This window comes from Sturnira hondurensis, unplaced genomic scaffold, assembly GCF_014824575.4.
Source record: "Sturnira hondurensis isolate 20B ecotype Veracruz unplaced genomic scaffold, ASM1482457v3 Scaffold0021490, whole genome shotgun sequence".
NCBI classification, from domain to species: Eukaryota; Metazoa; Chordata; class Mammalia; order Chiroptera; family Phyllostomidae; genus Sturnira; species Sturnira hondurensis.
In genome coordinates, this window is record NW_028094121.1 from 1,743,147 (window position 1) to 1,765,302 (window position 22,156).

Below are 22,156 nucleotides of genomic sequence, written 5' to 3' on the forward strand. Positions count from 1 at the left end.
TCACCCTCCCAGATGCTTTTGGTTAGAGAGAAAAAAACAAAACGAACAACAAACATCTTTCTATGGGTGGCATTAGCAGTTTGGGTCCTTGAGAAGGAATGGGACCTACTCACCTCCTTTCTCAGCCCCTCATAAGCCCTGGTCCCCCAACACCTGCCGTAAGGCAGGGAACACAGAGCACAGCAAGCTACTGTCTGAGCCATGGTGTGAGAAACTTCTCTCCAGCCTTCGCCCTGGACCCAGAGATGCCACCTCACACAGCCTCCCTCAGACAGGGACCCCAGCACTCACCAGGATGAGGAGACACTCATTGGCAATTTCCTGGTGCTCCTGGATAGTGGACAGCACAGACAACACCAGGCAGGTGAACACCAGCAAAAATCTACAATTGCAGCATGAAGGGAAGGGTTAGACTGCTAAATGGACAGGCTAGCCAAGGAGCCTCAGCAGGGGGCTGTGGAGTCAAAGGAGGAGGGAAGCGTTATTTGAGAAGAGTTATCTGGAAAGCAAATGAAAGAGTCAGAATCAGAGTTGCCTGAAATTGTGGCCCTGCGCTGAACACGGAAGAGAGAAGCCTCCACCCTCCGGGCTACTGAGCCCACAGGTACCTCAGAGTTCCCTCTACTGCCCTCGATGCAGGCTGTGGTTCAGAGGGTAGCCACTCAGCCTTGAGTGGTGGGTTGTTCTGGGCTGGCCCAGGGTCCCACAGTCAGGAACACCTCCAGGCTCAGCCACTCTCAAGTGTGACCTCAGCCCCCGGCTCACATTCAAGGTTGTCTTAAGAGAAGTGCTCCAGAGATCAGATGGGGCGGGGGCTGGGCAGGGAAAATCAGTGACTGAGGGAGGGGAGAGACCCACAGGAGGGACCCACCCACCATTCTCTGATCCCCGAGGTGGCAAAAAGCATGGCTTCATCTGCTGAATGGAGCCAATTGACACTACCTTTTTGGGCCCCTGAGAAATTAAACAATGAGACAGCAATGGGAAGAAGGGGATCCGGGAGGACAGGTAGAGGAGAAGGACACAGAGGAGGGAGGGATGTGAAGAGGAGAGTCAGGCAGCAAGGAACCATGCGATGGAGGCCTGGAACTCCCCTGAAGGCAGCAGGAAGTGACTGAGTGGCCCAGAGCCAGATGTTTAGATAAGGAAGGAACTTCAGAACCCAGTCCCTCCACCATTTCCCTCAACCCCACTGCGCACATACACAGACGGAGGCGCAGAGAACGGAAGGCCCTGCCCAAGGTTACTCAGTGTGTCCGGGATGAGACTGGAGCCAGGGTTCCTAACTTTCCAGTGGATGGGCAGAGGGAAGGGCACGAGGACAGAAGCTGGTGGCCCCCCGGGAGGGTGTGAAGGCATGAGAGAGGCAGGATGAGGCTCAGCTGCAGGTGTGGCAAAAGGGAACGGGGCTGGGCTCCAGGATGGTTCCTCTTTGGGATGGGCTGGGGGGCACTGAACATCCCTGTGCCCTGGAAGAGGCGCCTGAAGGAATTGACTTCTCTGGAAGTGCATCCCTGTGGACCGACCCACCGCCTTCCCCAAAGGTCCCCAGAGTCTCTGCACCTGGGACTGCTGATGTTGCATTCCGCCAGAAACACCTTACCATGGGAGCCTGCTGAGGCTGCTCACCCTCCCCCCACCAACTCTCTGTGCTCTGAGGAGCCTTCGGGGTTGCCCCCTACCCTGCCGTTCCCACCAGCGCTGGTGTCCCCGTAGGTGGCCCAAATCACTTTCTGCACAGCTTTATTTGTGTTACTCATGGGGAAAGGGGCATCATCGGGGAGTCAGAGAGCTGGGTTTGAATTCTAGTCCTGCTGTGTGTGGCCCTGCGCAAGTCATCTGCCTTCTCTGATGAGTCAGTCTCCTCACTTGTAAAGCAGAGGCTAACCGGAGGAAAAACATGGTTGGGGCACGACTCCGCCATGACCCACTGACACCTCCTTGGAGAGGCACTGCCGCTGGCTTGGAGGACAGGCGCAGGGCTGCGTCCCAGCATATGGCCCTGGGTGAGGGAGGTAGGAGGCAGATGTCAGTAAAGGGTTTTGAATGAATGAGGGAGGAGAAGGAGGAGGAGGCCTCCTTGGCCCGTTCCAGACAAGAGCAAAGTCAGCGAAGACAGGAGGCCGGGGGAGAGCGCCACCTCCTCCCATTCAATTACTAACGGGGAACCTGCAGCAGCCACACTCACTGGGGGTGGGAGCTGTGGCAGGCTCAGAGTTCAAGGGCAGAAGGGCCCTCCCTGAGGGATCTCACCCAGCCCCCTCCTCTGGGAAGGGCTACAGCCAAATCGTGGTGAACTTCACCCCAACGCTGGACAGTAACCCTTCAGTCCCACTGCTCAACCACCCAAGGGGCTGCCTGCTGGGTGTTTCAAAAACAATTTTTCTCAACATTTTTCTTTCTGCACCAAGAATTACACAAATTCACAATATGTTAAGTGAAAAAAGCATATTAGAAAACATTAAGGGCAATGTGATCCTAATTTTAAAAATGTAGATGTCTTTTATGTACAATATACCCCCAATATTTTTTAGAATAAACACAGGTAGCCCTGGCTGGTGTGGCTCAGTGGGTTGAGCACCACCAGCCTGTGAACCAAAAAGTCACCAGTTCAATTCCCAGTCAGGGCACAAGCCTGGGTTGTGGGCCAGGTCCCCAGTTGGGGGTGAGGGAGAGGCAACTAACTGGTGTTTCTCTCACCAATTTCCCTGGTGTTTCTCTCCCTCTCTTTCTCCCTCCCTTCCCCCTCTCTCAAAAAATAAATAAATAAAATCCTTTTTAAAAAAGAATAAACATGGGTAATCACAAACTAATATTTTAAAACATTTCCTTAAACATACGAATGGGAGGTGGGGTAAGGGGGCTGGGAAACCATCGCCAACCCTGCCTCACCCCGCTACACAGTAGCCTCTGCCGTTAGGCAGGTGCGACGGTGTGGCAGCCTCTCCCCAGAGTCCAGCTCACGTGTCCAACTGCCAGCTCAATGCCTTTCCTCGGATGTCCAGTGGCCTCTCACACCGAATGTGTTCAAACGCACGCTCTCGATTTGCCCTCCAAGTTTGCTCCTCCCCAGTCTCCCCATCTCAGTAATGGCACCACCCAGGGACTGGGGCTGAATATCTGAGTTGCCCTGACTCTCCTTTTCCTGACACGCCACATCCCGTCCTTTAGAAATGTCCATTGTTTCTACCTCTAGAATAATCCCTGGACAGACCACAGCTCACCGTCCTGACTCAGCTACCACCTGCTGGCCCCTGACTGGTCTCCTGGCCTCCCCTTGCTGTCACCCAAGTGACAACTGACCTTTCTCTAGTGCAAAACCAGAAACCATCCTTCTCCTCAAAACCCTCCACTGACTTCCCATCCCACAGAGAGCGAAGCCCAGCCCCTGGGTATAGCACGTCCAGCCAGGCCCTCTGAGACCGGCCCCCTACCTGCCTCTCTTGAACTTGATCTCCCCTCTCAACCCGGGACCACTGGGCTCTAGCATTCTGGCCTCCTTGCCCTTGCTGGAACACACCAAACGTATTTCTACCTCCAGACTTCGCACTTACTTTGCTGTTTTCCCTGCCTACATATTGCTCCCGTAGTCATCCAGGTCTCCATTCAAACATCACTTTCTTGGAGTCCCCAACCCCCCTCTCCAAAATAATGGGCCTGTCTGCACTCTTTCTCCCCTTACCCTGTTTTACTTATTTATTTTATTTATTTTTTTGTAGCATTGTTGAAAGACCGAGTAAATGAATAGCAGAATCTCAGGTTAAACAGACATCAGGACATCATGTCACCGAAGCCCCCACTTTGTACCCACTGAAGAGGCTCCCAGAGCTTTTAGCACATCCACCTCTGACCCGTCGGTGCCCCCGGCATCCTTCCTGAGTAGGAAAGAGAAGGCAGACCTCTAACCTGGATGGACTCCACTTGGTAGATGCTGTTTAAAAGCCCCTGGGCCCTGACTGTTGTGACTCAGCTGGTTGGGCGTCATCCCCCAAAGCAAAAGGTGGCCAGGGCACATACCTGGGTTGTGGGTTCGGTCCCCAGGCGGGGCACTTATACTGTTTCTCTCCCCCTCTCTCTCTTTCCCTTCCCCTGTCTCTAAAAATAAAGAGACAGAATATTTTCTTACATAGAAAATAGATAAATAAAAAGACCCTGAACTTCACCTCTCTGTGCCTTTATGCCCTGGGTGGGAGTTTTCTTATCCTTGATGCCCCACACAGCCAAACAGTTGGACTTAGCCTCACAGGCAGCACCTTTCGTTCCGGGGGCCTGAATCATTGTTCCTAACTTCCCAAGAAGGAAAGGGGGCCCGGGGAGTGACACCCTTGCTCAAGATCACACAGAGAATCGGTGACAGAGCCGGGCCTACAAGCGCAGCTCAGGTCGACCTCCACGCTGCCTCGGCCTTCCCGAGGGGTCCTAACACACACACCCACTCTTTGGGCAGCAGGAGAGATCAACGTCTGGGGCTTAGGGAGGGAGGAGATGGGGGACAGAGCCTTGAGCTGGGATGCGGCTGTGTCTGCCAGAACGAGTGTGACTGCCCTCACACAGCAACTAAGGACTGGAAGATGGACTCCGGCCCTGTCTGGGGCCTCAGTTTCTCCATCTATACACATGTAGACGGCACACAGAGCCGGCTGGCTTGGGCCTCTATCATTACCTCTCTCATTGCCTCTATCATTGCCCCGGCAGAGAGGCCAGACTTGCAGCCACTTTCTGGAGCGACTTTGCCCATCAGGTCTGGCAGTTTGGAGCCCTTGCCCAGCCCAGGAGGCAGAGCGGGGACAGACGGGGGCTGCCTGGCTGGGGCTTAAGGTCAGACATCACAACCCCTCCTCCCTCCCTCCATCCGCCTCCCACCCCAATCTGAGACGGTTCCACTCATTCAGGAGGGCAGCAAGGAGGAGGCAAATGGCTTTCTTAGAACCGTGGTTCTCACACTATCACAGGCGTCAGAATCACCTGGAGGGCTCGTTAAGATAGTGATTCGTGGGCCCCACTCCTGCAGTGTCTGCTTCAGTAAGTACAAAGTGGGGCCTGCGGATCTGCATTTCTGCAAAGTTCCCTGGTGATACTAACATTGCTTCTCTGGGGACCGCACTTGGAAAACCCCTGAGGTAGCTAATGGAAGTGGCTGTGGTTGACCAGTTATTAGCTACCTCAAGGCCTTTGAAACAACTGTAATTATCGCCTTCTCCCCCACTCGCCCCCCAGCCCTCAGGGCCTCACTCAAAGCACTGCCCAGAGCAGCCACTGAGCAGGGGAGCAAGGAAAGCCCTTCTGGGGTGGTGGGTCTCGTGCCAGCGTTGGCTTTACCGCTGACTCACTCCATGACCCTGTAACTGTGCCTGCTGGCCAAGGGGCCCTGCAGGCCAGGCGCTGTGCCAGGCCCGTGACATGCACATGTACACATCGCCACTTCGCACAGCCCCGTGCCAGCAGCTGTCATCATCCGAGGCCAACCAATGAGGACGTGCAGGCTCAGATGACTGCACAACTCTGTGAATATACTGAAACCCACTGAATTTTACACTTCACAAGGGGAGGGGGTGTTACAGTATGTGAATTATATCTCAATAAAGCTGTTATCTTAAAGGAAAAAAAGAGAGGAAGAAAGTTAACTAGGTTGTCCAAAGTCACGAGGCTGGGACCTGAACCAATGTCCACCTGCGCTGCCGAGCCTCAGCCTCCCCATCTGCAACAGGAGGCGAGGGGAGTCAGCCTTCCAATTCTCCAGCAGTGGGGTACAAGTGAGAAGGTCAGCCATGAGCTCGGTCCCCTAGATTCTCTGGGATGTCTCAAGAGAAACAGACATGTGGAGGCTAGAAACTTGGTGATATGGGAGGGGGGGGTCCACACAGAAGAAAAGAGGTCACCGTCTAAACTCTCAGAGCCACATTCACTCAAGAAGCATGAATTGCTGTCTATACTCAGCCAGGTTTACTGTAAAGCTAGAGACGAATAACCTAGACCCCCAAGAAATTAACAAGTATAACAGAGCAGTGATATAATGGACAAGCTGATGCCAGTGTGCCCAGTGCGGGGAATCAGGGAAGACATGTTGGAGGTGACAGGGACAGGGGTGGGAGTGCCCCAAGCAGAGGAGGCAGGACAAGCACAGGGCAAGCCCAGGGTGGCCAGCAGGTCCGGATGGTGACAGCCCAAAGTGAAAGGGCACTGGAGAAAACAGAGGGGGCCAGATCCATGGGCCTCCAGAGGCACCCTCAGGCACCATGAACATTACGCTGACGGCCATGCGGAGCCACTGGAGAGTTCCAGGAGAGGACGACATGGTCCGATTCGCGTTTCAGGACCACCACTCAGGGGTGGTATGGACTGTGGCACAGAAGAGGTGGAACTGAGGGAGGGGGAATAAGTAGAAGGCTGCACAGTAACTCAGCCTAGAGAAAGCTGATGGCGGCAGGGCACTGAAGAGAAGTAGGTGCTCTGGAGAAAGTCTTAGGAAGTAGGACTTGGTGATAAATTGGAAATGGGGACAATGAGGGAGAAGAACTCATTTCCGGTGTGGGCTCAGGATGGACAAAGGCACCATGTGTGAACTCTGATGGGACATCCCATTAGAGGAGCAATGGGGGTGATGAGTCCCACTGCGGACACGCCGAGATGGAGAGGGCCATGGACATGGGCCAACACTCAGTGAGTGTGAAGAGAAAGACTGGAGCCGGAAAGGCAGACTTGGGGAACATCAGGGTAGAGGCAATGACTGAGGCCATGGGAGCAGCTGAGACAGTCCAGAGAGCATCTGTGGTGAATTTAGAGGCAGTCCCCACGGAAGCCCCAACGTGCAGAGGGAGGGGAGCCCCTTTACCCAGACTCAGAAGGAACAGCCCGCAAGACGGGAGAGAAACCAGAGGAGAGAGGTGCCAGGTCAAGAGAAGAAAGCGTTTCAAGAAGGAGGGCGTGGATGGCAGTGTCAAATGCTGCCAAGAGGTCAAGTGAGATAAGCCCTGAAAAATGTTCATTGGATTTTGTGACAAGCTGGTCACTGGGCACCTTGGCAAGGGCAGCCGCAGGGGGAAGAAAGGATCAGGGCAGACCCATCGGGGTGAGAAAGGGAGAGGGGCAGCGAGGAAGTGGAGACAGGGCGCAGGTACAAGTATTTTAAGAGGTTTGAAGCAAAGAGTAGACGCTGAGACCCGTAGCTAGAGAAAGATACAGAGTGCAGAAGTGTTTTTTTAAGGCAAGAGAACCAGAGTGGGGGAAAGAGAGAGGGAGAAGCTGACAAGGCGGGAGAGGGAGGGAGCGATCCACGGATGAAGCCCCCAGAGCAGCAGGGAGGTGAAGGGCTAGTGCTGAGCACAAGGGACCTGGTGGCAGATGACAAGGGAGAGACTGGGCGGGAGAAAGGAGGGGGGGCAACAAGGGAAGGCCAGAGAGCTCCCACGGGAGCCCTACTTTCGCTGTGAGAAGAAGGTCAGGTTCACTTCTCAGAGATGGGGAGCAGGGTGGATGGGGGGTGGGAGGAGGTTTGAGGCGTCTGTGTCAAGGATGGGAGTGGAAACTGACCAGGCCCTGGAAAGGGGTGCCCTGAGGACACAGGACCATTATCCCCAACAGTGAAGTGGGAGGAAAACTCTAGAATATCACAGGTGCTCCACGCATGCATTGTTGGGTTTGTTTGATTTAGGGTTTTTTGTTTTTGTTTTGTTTTGTTTTGTTTTTAAATATATTTTATTGATTATGCTATTACAGTTGTCCCATTTCCCCCTTTCACTCCCCTCCACCCTGCACACCCCCTCCCACCCACATTCCCCTCCTGTAGTTCATGTCCCTGTGTCATAAGTTCTTTAGCTTCTATATTTCCCCTACTATTCTTGCCCTCCCCCTGTCTATTTTCTACCTACCATCTATGCTATTTATTTTCTCTACCTTCTCCTCCCCTCTCCTCCTCCCACTCCCCTGTTGCTAACCCTCCATGTGATCTCCATTTCTGTGGTTCTGTTCCTGTTCTAGTTGTTTGCTTACTTTGCTTTTGTTTTAGATGTGGTTGTTAGTAACTGTGAGTTTGCTGTCTTTTTACTGTTCATCTTTTTTATCTTCTTTTTCATAGATCAATCCCTTTAACATCTCATACAATAAGGGCTTGGTGATGATGAACTCCTTGAACTGGACCTTATCTGAGAAGCACTTTATCTGCCCTTCCATTCTAAATGAAAGCTTAGCTGGATAGAGCAATCTTGGATGTAGGTCCTTGCCTTTCATGACTTGGAATACTTCTTTCCAGCCCCTTCTTGCCTGTAATGTTTCTTTTGAGAAATCCGCTGACAGTCTGATGGGAACTTCTTTGTAGGTGGTTGTCCCCTTATCTCTTGCTGCTTCTAGAATTCTCTCCTTCATTTTAACCTTGGCTAATGTAATTATGATGTGCCTTGGTGTGTTCCTTCTTGGGTCCAACTTCTTTGGGACTCTCTGAGCTTCCTACACTTCCTGGAAGTCTACTGCCTTTGCCAGATTGGGAAGTTCTCCTTTATTATTTGTTCAAATAAGTTTTCCACTTGTTCCTCTTCCCCTTCTGGTACCCCTATCATTTGGATGTTGGAATGTTTAAGGTTGTCCGGGAAGTTCCTAAGCCTCTCCTTATTTTTTTGAATTCTTGTTTCTTCCTTCTTTCCTGTTTGGTTGTTTCTTTCTTCCTTCTGGTCCACTCCATTGATTTGAGTCCCAGTTTTCTTCCCATCACTATTGGTTTCCTGTGCATTTTCCTTCATTTCACTTAGTGTAGTCTTCATTTGTTCATCTAATTTGTGACCAAAATCAATTCCGTGAGCATCCTGATCACCAGTGCTTTGAACTGTGCATCTGATAGGTTGGCTCTCTCTTGGTCGCTTAAAAGTATTGGCTCTGGGGCTTTGATCTGTTCTTCCATTTGCACCATTTGGGGGGGGTCTGATCAAGCCTGTTACGTAGTGAGGGGTGGAGCCTTAGGTGTTCGCCAGGGTCGGGTAAACGCCCCCTGCCCCGTTGCTGGGTTGTGACACTATATGTGGGGGCAGGGTCAGAGGGAACAATGGCACTTGCTCCGCTCTCTCTTGGATTTCGGTCCCCTCTGACGCTTCCCACAAGCAAATCAGGCCCTTCTAGCACTGGCTCCCCCGGGGTGGGTGGGCTTGTGTACCTTCTAGGACCCTGTGGGTCTCTCCAACAAACTCTCCTGTGAGGCTGGGAGCCTCTCCTAGCACCTCAACCCCTGAAAGTTTTTCCAATTGGTGCTTTTAGGCTTTATTTCCTGGCGCTGAGGCCCTGGGTTGCGTGGTCTGTCTCGCTGCCCGTTTTCATCTGGTTTATCTGAGCGTGAATGTGTGACAGTGGTCACCCAGCCGCCTTGCAGGCCTCACTGGGTCTGCCCATTGCCACCCTTCGGCTGGGGTCTGCCTGCTGCCGTCCGCACGCCCAGGTTCACCAGCCACCACTTTTTCCTGCCTCGACCCCTCTCCACCGGCCACCGACTCCACCTCTTACTGGTCTGGATGAATGGTTGTCGGACTTCCATACAGTTCAATTTTTTGTCAGTTCTGGTTGTTTTTTGGTTCCTGAATTTTTGTTGTCCTTAATTTTGGTTGTCCGAGGAGGCACAGAGTGTCTACCTACGCCTCCATCTTGGCTGGAAGTCTGTTTTTGTTTTTAAGACCTGATAATCCTGAGGGGGAAGCAGACTGTGTGGGAGGAGGGGGACATGCCCCCCCAAATCACGCTAAAGTGAATCCAAAACCAGGCCCTGTCCTTTCCTTCCTCCTGGGCTTTCGTCCTTCCGTCCCTCTCTCCAGTGGCCCTCCGCCCAACAGCTCTGAAGTGTCTGCCACCTGCCTGGCCACGAGCTGTCTCCCTCATCTGGCCTTGGGAATATTTCTCAGCCCCCAGACCAGGACCCCAGAGGCAAGGATCTCTCTTCCCCCCTGGGTACAGATGTGTGCAGTCTGTCCCCACCCAGCCGAGGTTCCTGGAGGGCAGAGGCCATGACCACCACCACCTTCTGGAGGAAAAGAGCTTCATAAGCTCCAAACCAGAGCTGACACCCCAGAAGAGACCAGCTAGACCTGACAGGCACTTCCTGACGGGGCGGGGGCAGGGTGGCCTGGACGGCCCCAGGCTCCTCTGGGAAGAACAGGCTCTTAATTTTCTCTTGCTGGAGCAGGGGTGCAGGGGGCGGGGGCGATAAAGGGGAGGGCCAGTCAGCCAGGCCTCCGAGCGAGGCTCTTTCCAAGAATCCTCAGGGGCTGGGACGAGAAGTTTCCCCTGATCCAGTGATTCTAAATATGGCCAAGGGAGCAAAAGCATGTGACCCAGGGCCCCACACCAGGGCTGCTGCGGGGCCGCTGCTTCTCCAGGCCGGGGGGCCGATGCTGGGGCTCAGGGTGACGGATGAGGTCTCATCGGGGCCTCAGTTTCACTGTCTGAAACATGGAGGTGAGGGACAGCTCCGTGAGGGTTGGAGTCCCTTCAGTCTCATGGCTCTCCAGTAATGTGGGGGCGGGGGGGCGGGCGGAGCGTGCAGGGAGGGGGACTGGCCCTGAGCTCAATTCCAGATTCTCTGAGGATGTCCCTGGAGGGACAGAAGCTGCCAGCACATAGCACAAACTATGACCAAAACGCCCCCTTGGAGGACCAATTAGAAAAAGGCATTCTCTTTGGCCTGAAAAATTATTAAAAGTTGACTCCTCCAGATGGTCCCCTTAGAAACAGGTGTCCCTTGCTCTGAGCTGACCACCCTCAGCACAGTCTTGGTTGCAGTGCCACTGGCTTGTCCCTCCGCCAGGCCCCTTGGCAGGCACCGGATGCCCGAGGATGAGGGGAGCCGGGGTGTGGCCCCAACAGCCACCGCACCCCTGGAAGGGCCAACTCTATGTAGTACCACGGATTCACCAAGAACTGAAAACTGGCCCAAGAAAGATCCCCCCTCAGCTGGGCTCAGCCAGTCGGATTGTGTCTTTCAGGAATAGAGCTGAGAACCACAAAGGAAAGATGGCGGAGGCGCAGAGAAATGGAGAGGAGGCTGCTGCTCCAGAAGCTCATCACCCTTTCTACTCGTGATGCCCGGATGTACTTCCTGCCACGATACTACAAGCCTCCCCTTCCTTTGCAACAGGTGCCCTCCACCTCCACGCACCTGTTTTTCTTGGGCTAGTACCAATGGTCTCGGTACTGCTGAGGTATGGAAGGCAGTAGCTTCTGGACCAGGTGTTTAATGAGTCACAGGCTGGTCCTCGCCCACCTGGCCTTGCTCCAACCCCTCCTACTTGCTCTCACTGCTGCCCTCTGCCATGCCAGCCAACTACATGGTGTCCCAGGTAAGTGGGCTGAGCAACACACGAACAGGAGCCACGGTGGGAACAAGGGGGAGCAGGGCCATCTGTCTGCTCAGGTCTGGCCAGGCAGTGCTGACTCCTCAAATAAAGGGAGCATGGGCCTCCCAAGCAGGAGGCCAGGAAAGGAAGGGTGAGCTAAGGGGTGGAATGCAGGCAGCCTGGGTTTGAGAAACTTCAACAAGATGCCCAATGAAAACTGTCCCCTGGTTCCACCTGACCAGCTCCATGGGGATTTGGGTGACTCAGTTTGATATGCTGAGCTTGGCATAAGATTTCACCTGAAGAAAGAGCATTGCTACTTTNCCATCTGCTCAGGTCTGGCCAGGCAGTGCTGACTCCTCAAATAAAGGGAGCATGGGCCTCCCAAGCAGGAGGCCAGGAAAGGAAGGGCGAGCTAAGGGGTGGAATGCAGGCAGCCTGGGTTTGAGAAACTTCAACAAGATGCCCAATGAAAACTGTCCCCTGGTTCCACCTGACCAGCTCCATGGGGATTTGGGTGACTCAGTTTGATATGCTGAGCTTGGCATAAGATTTCACCTGAAGAAAGAGCATTGCTACTTTTTCAAAAAGGGCAAAATTCACCAACTTGCAGCCTCAGGCCCAAGCTCCTTAACATGATTGCAAGGAAGACCCTTGCCCACCCCCCACGGCCTCATTCTCCATCACTCTGTGCCCAACCTGGCGCCTGGTTCTCTGTGGCCATGGCTCCAGTCCCTACAACAGCAAGCAGAGCCTTCTTCCCCACCTTTGCTCACGGTGCCCCTCCTCCAGCCCAGCTGAACTGGGTGGAAGCCCCACCTCAGGCTCCTTAGTCTCCAGTCTCTATCTCTAAGCTCACCTTCCTTACAGCATTTACCTCTGCGTATGAAAAGCTCTGTCTGAGTACCTGCCTCCTCCTACAGACCCAGCGCTGGTGGAGGTCTCGTTCTTTCCACCTTGAATGCCCTGCGCCCAACTCAGAACACTGCTGGATCTCTGACGGACGCCACCCACCTTCCCAGTGAGCGCCACCCTGCTGGCCACTCCGGACTCCACACCTCAGCCCTCCCTGTTTCGGGCTGGATCACGAGGGAACCCAGGTGGGCAGCCACTCCAGGAGCCGCACAGCCCAGAGCCAGCGAGCATTCACTCAGTCACTCACTCACACGTTCATTCCATGAGGACGTGCAGAGTGCTCACCGAGGGCTGGACACAAAGACAGGCAGCACCCCTGCCTTCGGGGAGCCTACATCTCGCAGGGGGGAAGATGGATAATAAGCAATAAAGGTTCAAAAAGTGGGCCATGCAATAAACCTCACAAGCTCAGGGAGGCCACAGGGCAGGCCCAACAAGGTCAGTGACCAAAAGTAACCACACAGGGTGTTGTGACCACAGATTCCTAACTGGGCAGGTCACAGCAAATGTTCACGTCCCGGGCCTTGAGCCTCCTTGGCAAAGGTCCATCTCTATCTTAAGCGAGCTCTGCCTATCGTTCTTATGCATCTAGGATAACATGCCTCTGAAATGGCAGAGTAAGTTTCTTCCCCTCAGAGACACCAGAGATTTCCCCATTTGCTTTCTCCTGCCTCCTTTATCTACCACCAATGGATTTCAGGTGCCTTCCTTACATCTTCACCTTTGATTCTCGTGTATAATGTAAGCTGCAAAACTGTTACTCTCCAGGGCATTTGAGATCTTGTTCCCTGGCACGTGTCATCAGTTTGGATCAAACAAATTCGTAAAAATCCTCTACAGGTTTGGATGTTTCCTACACTGACAAAAATGTCAGATGAGGCCCTGGCTGGTGTAGCTCAGTGGATTGAGCGCGGGCCTGTGAACCAGAGGATCGCGGTTCGATTCCCAGTCAGGGCACATGCCTGGGTTGTAGTCCAGTTCCCTGGAGGCCAACTCCCAGCAGGGGACGCACAAAAGGCAACCATACATTGATGTTTCTCTCCCTCTCTCCTTCCCCTCTAAAGATAAATAAATAAAAGAATTTAAAAAAAATGTCAGATGAGGATGGAGAACAGTTAAGTGGGCAAAGGGGACCGGGAGCATGGCGATGGGAGTAGGGGGAAGGTTGTTTTATAGAGAGTGGAAAGGGGAAGCAGCTTTGAAAGAGTGACATTTGAGCAGAGGTCTGAAGGAAATGAGCGCGTGAGCCATTCGGGTTTCTGGGAGGAGGAAAAGCGAGTGCTGGAGGCCGGAGCCAGAGGGTGCCTGGCGTGCTCCAGAACCGGCAGGAAAGAAGTGCTCCCTGAGCCCGTGAGCTGGGGGAGAGTGGGAGGCCGGGAGGGCGGAGAGGTGGAGGTGGGAAGCAGATCATTCACTGACTGTGTGAGGATTTGGGCTTTTACTCCAAGTGACACGGGGAGTTTTGAGCAAGGGGGAAACATGATCTGACTCCTGTTTGCAAAAGATCACACAGGCTGTTGAGTGGTGCAGAGAGAAGGTGGGGGAGGGGTGATGACATTTGCCCCATGTGAGCTGGGAAGCTAATAGTGTACTCCAGGCAAGAGATGATGGTGACTTGTACAAAGGGGTAGGGGAGGTGGCAAAAGGTATCAAATACTGACTATATTTTGGCACTAAAAGGCCCCTTAGAGTCCGTCCATCCTCTTGTTTATAGATGGAAATCTGAGCCCCAGAGGGGGACCTGACCTACCTGTGACCATACAATAGGCCAGAAGCAGAGCAGGGCCTGGCGCCCAGATATCCCAATTCCTACAGTAATTTCTTTTCATTTCTCCACTTTCTGTAGAAGGGCCCAGACACCTGCTGCTCACCCTCACCTCATAAACTCCCTCATCCTGCTGCTCTTCCTGACGCAGGCACTGGGTTCAAGGATTGCCCAGGCCTCCAGCTACTTGAGCCTGGTAGGGGTCAGGGTCACCTCTAAGGACCTTTCTCTCCTCTGAATCAGCAGAACCTGCACAAAGAGGGGAGGGAGGAGGGAGGGAATAATCCAAAACAGGGAATGAGCTTAGTATCCACCACTTGGTTCTCAGCACTCCAGGAGCAGAGAGGGCACCAAGAGCTGACGAGGTGGAACAGGATCTGTGGGAGGGCTGAGCCCCAAGACTGAGCTCAGCCTGGGAGTCCTGCAGACTCAGCCATTGAGGATCCCACCCAGTGGGAGGTTTAGGGGGGCATGGTGAAGGAGGGGTGTTTCAATGCCTTGGCTACTAATAAGCAAAGCAGCATGCAAACTCACAGGCCACACCTGGGGCAGCTGGTTACAGCTGCCCTGAGAGCCTTGCTTCTCATTGTAACCCCAAGTCCACGACCAGCCAGACTAAATCCAGCAAGACTGACCCCAGTGAGCCCTGGCTGGTGTAGCTCAGTGGACTGAGCATGTGCCTGCGAACCAAAGGGTCACTGATTTGATTAGGGCACATGCCTGGGTTGCAGGCCGGGTCCCCAGTAGGGGGTATGTGAGGGGCAACCACACATCGATGTTTCTCTCCCTCTCTTTCTCCCACCCTTCCCCTCTCTAAAAATACTATAAAAATAAATAAATAAAATCTTAAAAAAAAAAGACTGACTCCAGTGGACCCTTTCAGCTAGGAAAGACCTGCTGTGTGACCTTTGGCCATGAGCGCAACTTCTCTGTGCTTGTTCCACAGCCAAGGTGGAAGGGTGGTGAAGAAGATCTGAGACTGGAGACTGGAAACATCAGACCCTTTCCATTTCTTCAGCCTTTAATGGGAGAAGCTGCCAAGCCTGGGGTTCCAGCTGATTCAGAGTCCTCGAAAAGTCAGCAGCCTGCTCAGTGGCTCTGAGAGAGGGGTCAGTGTTGGGGGTGGCAGAAGGAGAAGCACAGGGGTGTGGGCTGAGCTAGGACCTTGCATCGGTGGGCTCTTATCCTGACTCTGTCATCACTCAGCCCAGCAGTTGGGAAACTACCTCAGAGTCTCAGTTTACTGCTCAGTGCAAGGAAGGGGTTGAGTGAAGAGGGCCCTGTTTTCCCCCAGACCCCCCTGGGACTGGTGGTTTCAGCTTCCCAAATGGAAAATGAGTCCAGGGCAGCCCCTGAAGCTGCCAGTCCCGAGAGACTTCTAGAATCCACAGAGGAGGGTCTTTCACATTTCATTTGCGTGATGCTCCTTGCGTGCATGGGAAGTCTCGAGAAACCTTCTGCCTCCAAAACTCCCCTCTAACTGAATATATAAATGACAGCAAGGGGGAGCCAGGGTAGATCAAAGCAGAACTTCCAATAGCTCATTAGCCACAGAAAGGGTGCTGGAGGTCAGGGGCAGGGGACAAATTGCACTTCTGGCCCTGACGCCCCCACCTCTTCTGAGGAAGACAGAACTCTGCATGTTCCAGAGCCAAAAGAACTGGCTGCAACTCAGCTCTGACCCTGACTCTGCCAGGCTCAAGAATTCAGCGCTGACTGAGAGACCTTGAGCAAGTGAACTGTTCCTCTCCCGGACTCAGTTTATCCGTCTGTGGATGGTGCCAATGATCCCTGGTGCGCAGTCTGCAGGCAGGGGTCTGGCCCGGAAGAACTCCCACGCTAAGGGTTTGGGGAAAGGCTTGGGTTCACTTGGGGACACAGAAGAGGTTGACACCAGGCGGGGCTCCTCAGGAGAGGGAGGGGTTCCTAGAGAGGAGGTCTCCTGGGTTACTCTTCCCCCAGTAGGGCCCCCTGCCTCTTTCCCCTGCTGGGGACCCTTCCTCTCCCGCAGAGGCACCACAGCTCTGTGCCCCAGGGTCCGCCGTTTCAATGCGGGGAGGGGCAAACTGGAAGGGGAGGGGCACAACTGGGGGCGGGGCGAAGTGCTGGGCGGGGCTCCAGGCCCAACAAGGGCGAGTACTCAGCGACACCAGGCACCGCTTGCGGGAGGGGCCCCGGCGGCGCAGCGGCTCCGGTTACCTCCTTGCGGCCTCCCCCAGCCCGCCGGCTTCTTTTTCCGTTTCCAAATTAACAATTGAAAACGCGGCGGCCTGAAAGGCGAGCAGCGGGCCAAGCGGAAAGTGTGAAGGTGCCGCAGCGTCTCCGAGGAGGGGGCGCGACACCCTAACTGCCAGGAGCTCGCCCACCCACCAACACTGGGTGAGGGAACTGAGTGCCCCAGGACTCAGGGGCGCCAATGCCCTAAGTCGGGTCCTGGCCTGATCTGGCCCCTGGTACTGCCCTGGCCAAGTGTCGCAGGACCCAGTGCCCAGGCTTAGGGTGGTGCCAGCACCCAAGGGGGGTGGGAGTCACTGAGGCTGGGTTTCCACTCTCAAGGCTGAATGCCCAAGAGGAGCAGGTGCCAGGCAGCACCCTCAGAGCACCGTCCTGAAGGGCTCCCAGAATCGGGTAGGTAGGTTTGCGTGTCATTTCATTTCAAACCATAAGCCAGTCACTTCACCTTACTAAGACTCAATTTCCTCATCTGGAAACCAGGGAGGGAAGCAAATCGACCACACAGAGCTGCTCGTGAGGCCCAAATTAAATGAGAAGATGCATGAGGCTAACCTGCAGAGAGCAGCTATTATTATCTTATGTTGATAATGATGACAATACGCCGTCCCTGGCACCTCCGCCTCCTTGCCCGGTCACAGGAGCTATCCACCAGTGGGCGACACTCCCTTCTCTGGCTTCCTAAGAGCCTCCCCAAAGCCCTGCTTGACCAAGAAGCTGAGGCCAGGCAGGTCCTAAAAGCACTCCAAGTCACATGTGAGTGAAAAGAACTAGGGCCTGAGCCCAGGGCCTGAGCCCCAGAACTCTTCTTCCTTTTTTAAAATTTAATTTAATTTAATTTATTTATTTTTAGAGAGAGCAGGGGAGGGAAGAGAGAGGGAGAGAAACATCAATCTCATGAGAAACATTGTTCCGCAAACCCACAACCCAGGCATAAGCCCTGATCGGGAATTGAACCGGTGACCTCTCACTTTGTGGGACAATCCCCAGCCAACGGAGCCACACCTTTCAGGGCCCAGGACTCTTCTTATGGAGACAGGTGCTCCCTGGGGTTGTGACCCTGGGCTTTGGAACCCCCTCCTCAGCCTCCTGAGAGAGGGTGCTAATACCAGGGCAGCGGGAACAAATGAGTGAGTAAGGAAAGAGTCCCCACATCCAGGCATCCAGGCCGGTGGACAGACAACCAGAGGGTGGATACCACCTGGCCTGGGTCCCCGGAACGTAAGTTCCTTGAATGCAGCCACTTCGTCGGTCTTGTTTACCACTCTCTCTCCCACACCTGGAATAGGGCCTGGTGCATTGTGGGTTCTCAGTACATATTTGTTGAGTGATGAAATGAGCAAGTCCCCTTTTATACTGCTTTGGGGAGGGGGGTGTGGGTGGTATGTACCTTTCCCCAGTTGGGACACCTAGACAATGGCATGGTGGGAAGAGACAAGAACCAAGACAGAGCAAAGGAGGAGGAGGAGACAGAAGAGCTTCTAGAGGGGAGAGTTGAGAGCACCCCCATCCTCACCCCCCGTCTATTTACGTTGCGGTAGGAGTGCCCCTCCCCGCTTTACCAGGGCTTCTTACTGTTTGCATCTAAAACCCGAGATTGTCCTCAGCTCAGAGCACAAGGTTGTACTCAGTATACTAAGTGTCAGCCACACTGTGCCCCTCCATACCGTGCACATTTCCATCTCAGTAATTTTTGTGCTCTCTCCTCTCCTTGGGCAGCCCCCCTTCCTGTGCTGCCCCCTCCCTCGATCTCTGGTCTGCTTTGGAGAGAAGTGCTCTCCCAGCCTGGTTGAGATTCCTGGACATCCCTGGGCACCCCAGACCTCCCTTATGCTGCGGCTGTTTCTAATTCTGTCCTCCACCCACCACCGCCTCATTAGGATCCATCCACCAAAGACGAGGCTAGTTCTGACTCCCCCACATCCCCCAGCCTGGCCTGGAAGATGCTCAGACAATATCTGGAAGGAAACAGAAAGACCCCAGTTACTAGGGCCTTGAGCTGGAGTGAGTTGGGATTCTCCCACTGTCCTGTGAACCCTGAGAGTTTGGGGAAAGGGCATTTTGCTTGGAGTTGCTACAGAAGTGGGTAGATGGAAGGAGGCTGATGCGAGCCCACCCCAAACACTGGCAGAGCTGGGAAAGCATACAAATAGAGACCCATATACCATAAGTCTAAATATTTAAAAGTTTAAATCAAGCTAACAAGCTGTTAAATAAAATATGTTCTATCCTTCCTGACACATATAACTTCATAGGATCTGGAAGGCCAGGTTTGAATTTAAAATCTTGGATTCCTTGGGGTCCATGCTAGCAGGGAAGAGATGGTCAGCCTCGGCTACGCTCCCAGCCCCAGCCCATGAAGTGCCCTCTTCTCTTCCCACACTGGTCTCATCCCCACCAGGAGGAGCTTAAGTATACTCCTGTGGCTGCCCAGCCTGCTCTCCAGGCTTTATTGACACTGGCTGCAAACAGCTGCCCTTGAGCCTACGTGTGCTCACAGACAGTGACCCTTAGGATGATGAATCGGGAAGGAGGCCTGTGCAAGCCCTGGAAACAGGCAGAGGACTTTGGCCAGGGAACTCCAGGCTTACCTGGAATGTGTTCTAGAATGAGGAGGCCCAAGCGCAGGCTCCCAGGCTGGTGGTATGCAGGGCCATACAGGCTGAGTGGGCAGAATTCTGCCCCGCCCCCAGACTCCACCCAGAGCGGCCCTGCTTTGATCTGTTTTCTGTACTGTGCTCCTGTGTCACGTTTCATTTAAAGAACCAGATCTACGGCTTAAAACAGTTTGCAAAGCGCTCATCCAGACCCTTCCCTCCTACTGAACACAGGGGGAGCTGAGGTTACGGGGTGCCAGGGACCACAGTCAGGTAGCAGATAACAACAAATCCAGGGCTCAGGCCTTGACCCCTGCCTCCTGCCCGGGCCCTGGCCTCCACGGGCACATTTCTGATTAGTAGGACCCAGTGCCTCCAATGGACAGGCCATTGGGAGGTAGTGAGCACCCTGTTCAGAGCAGGCTAATGCTGGGGCCTCCAGCCTTGACAGAGGGCTGCACCCTCAATTCGGGCAGGCCAGCTCCAGAGCAGACTGAGAGGCCCAGACCAGGCCCGAGAAGGAGAGCAAGTCCTGGTATAAATAACCCTGGGGTCCGGGATGTTTGGGCTGTCTCCTGAGCGACGGCTGTGTTTACTGCCCAGTGAGGGGGGGCATGGCCCACACATTTGCCTCCCTGACTTGTAGCCAAATTTCTTCCAGAAGGGGTGGCCCAGGATTAGCCCCAAACACTCCAGCTTTGCATCCCTATCAGGTCTTCCCCCGACTCTGCTCCAGCATGAGCTCTAACCCTCCCTGACATCACCCCCATTTTTCAGCCCCAAATGCTGCACAGCATTGCATCTCCATCAGTTCCAAATGGCCTAGTGTTTGCTCCCATATGCCCCAATTCTGCTCAAATCCTGGGAGGGTGAGGAGCACAAGCAGGGCAGAGAAGCCCCCAAGTAGAGAGGCTGGGTGTGTGCCAGGGATCTGAGCTGGGGCTGCTGGGGAAGGGCACAGGGACAAACCTCTCCCACAGCCCGGGCCGAGACAGAGGAGGCCGGCCGCCCCCAGATTAGGAGAGTGTAAATCCCTCTCCCAGCCTGGTGCCCACCCCATGCCTGTCATGTGCAGGGCATTAGATGGCCAGACCCCATCCTTGGTCATTCCATGGCCAGCTCCTTTCCCCAGCCTCCCAGGCCAGGAGAAAAAACTCTCAAGGCTGGAGGGCAAGTGGAAAGATGCCCTTCCCCACGGGACAGCAGTGACAGCCTGGCCAGAGCACTGAGGCACAGGGGTTGGTTGACGTGAGCTGAGTCCCAGCCTGCAAGCCAGGTTGGGCACACGTATGCACACACGTGGGTACGCATATGAACATACTCTGTCCAGCCAACTGATGGTCTTGCTTGGGACATCAGCTGATTTTCACTGATAGCAGAGGCTCACAATTGGGACTGGGCTGGTCATGGGACCTAAACAGGCGCATGGACACCTGGACTCCAGGCCCCACATCAGCCACTTCTCAGCTGAATGACCTCAGGCAAGTCACTTCTATATTCTGATGCTCCATGTAAAATGGTGTCATAGAATCACCCTCCAGGGTCATTGTGAGAATTCTGAGCAAGCATTAATTAAGCCCCATTCTGGGCCAGGCATGCCTCCCAGTGCTTTGTGAACTGTGAGGCAGGCAAGGGGATATCCTCCCTTGCAGGGGGTACCATTTTGGACCCAGAGGCTGATGCTCAGCATTGTGAAGAGACTGCCCAAAGCCGCTTGGAGGGGCCAGGTTTTGGGTGCTATTCGTTGTTGTTGGACACAACTGAGATTCCTGGGCTGAGTCTGGGCTCCAGTCCGGGCTCTGTCACTGGCCTTAGTCCATGCCCTGTTTGGGCCTCAGCTTCCCCATCAGGAGAATGAGGGGGCTGGTGAGACCAGTGATTTCTATACCCCACTGAGCAGTAAGAAAGGGAAGGAGAGGGGAGCTGAAGCAGGCTGAGCTACCTGGGCTCTGCCCCTTTCTCCGGGGCACCCCACCGTGAGTTGGGCCAAATCCCTGGGTGTTCTCATGGGGCAGCTCCAAGGCCACTATTCTGGGGACCCCCATGTCTCTAGAGTCCCTTTGCAGGCAGCCTCCAGGCCTGCACCCACCCACTCTGCTTCCAGTGCCTCCCTCAGCTCAGCCACACACACCTTCCCCCAGACCAGGCTTTGCATAAGCAGCTGTACTTTACCTGTAGGCAAAGTCCTAGGGCTCCAGGCCAGGTCTAGCCAGGCCCTGGCAGGGTGGTGGGCAGCTCCAGAGGAGCCACTCAGGGGGCTGGGCCATGAGGGGAGACAGAAGGAAGAAGAGGCCACATGGATGGCATTCCCGGAGCTCCCTGCCAGGGTCTCCCCACTATCACCCTCCTGGCCAGACCTGGAGAGAGATTTCTAAAGCACGAATATGCCCACGGAACCCCCTCCTTCAGTTCCTTCTCCCAAACTCCATCTCTTCCAGAAAGTCACTGCTCTCCTGACTGACATTCTCATCCTGGCCTTGCTCACATCCCAGCCTCTTCTGTGTTCCTCCTGCCCCCTCTAAGCTCCCAATTTCCTGGCCTCTTGCAATTCTTTGCAAATACCATATTCAGCTTCACCCCTGGGCTTGCCCACACTGGTCCCTCTGCCTGGAATACTCTTCCCTGGTCCTTTTTCGGGGGTTGACTCCTATTCCTTCTTATCTTTTAGGTCTCAGTTTAAACTTCTTTCTCAGGGAAGCCTTTCTAGCCATTCCCATTTTGGGGTTGGGTTTGGCCCCTCTGTGCTGGGCTCCCATAGGACTCCGTGGTGCTGGCCCATCTCCACCAGGGCGCAGGGGAGGGTCTGATTCACTGCTCTGTCCCCAGCATTTCAGATAGGGCATGGCCTGGAGGGACTGTCAGTGAAGGCTTCCCAGATGAGAGGGAGCAAGAAGGAAAGACTGAGTCCCCAGTATAAAACTGGGGTGGGAGACAGGACCTTGAACTTTAAGCCTCAGCTGGTCCTCCTATCAGCATCTCAGCAGACAGGGTGAGTGGGGCAGGTGCGGTCACAGCCCTAGAAATGGGCTTCCAGACTGTAAACCCTGGCCCCGCTATCTACACCCAGACAAGTCACTTAACCTCTCTGCGCCTCAGCCTCCTTATCTGAAAAATGGGCATAGCATTTTCCATAGCACTAGTACCCACCTCACTGGGTTGGTGAGAGGAAAAAGTGAGAGAAGGCGGGCAAGTTCTCAGAGCGCTGGAAGGGCTCACCAAGCGTTTGCTCTTATTGTCTTTGTTACTGCTGACAGTCACAGGTTGACAGCTGAAGCAGGAAGGGGAGGCTGAGACTCCGGGAGGTGACTGCAGGAAGCCACAAACAGGAAGGCGTCTCTTGC

General features: G+C 54.3%; 1 protein-coding gene across 2 annotated transcripts in view; it reads right to left on the reverse strand.

The window, feature by feature from the left end:
• The window catches only part of KCNQ4 (potassium voltage-gated channel subfamily Q member 4), a 57,716-nt gene that overhangs the window by 23,475 nt on the left and 12,085 nt on the right, over positions 1-22,156 (reverse strand). For both annotated transcript variants that reach the window (XM_037032583.1, XM_037032581.1), the window contains exon 2: positions 292-382. In XM_037032583.1, coding sequence (XP_036888478.1) covers positions 292-382 — 91 coding nt within the window. The remainder of the gene's footprint in view (positions 1-291; positions 383-22,156) is intronic.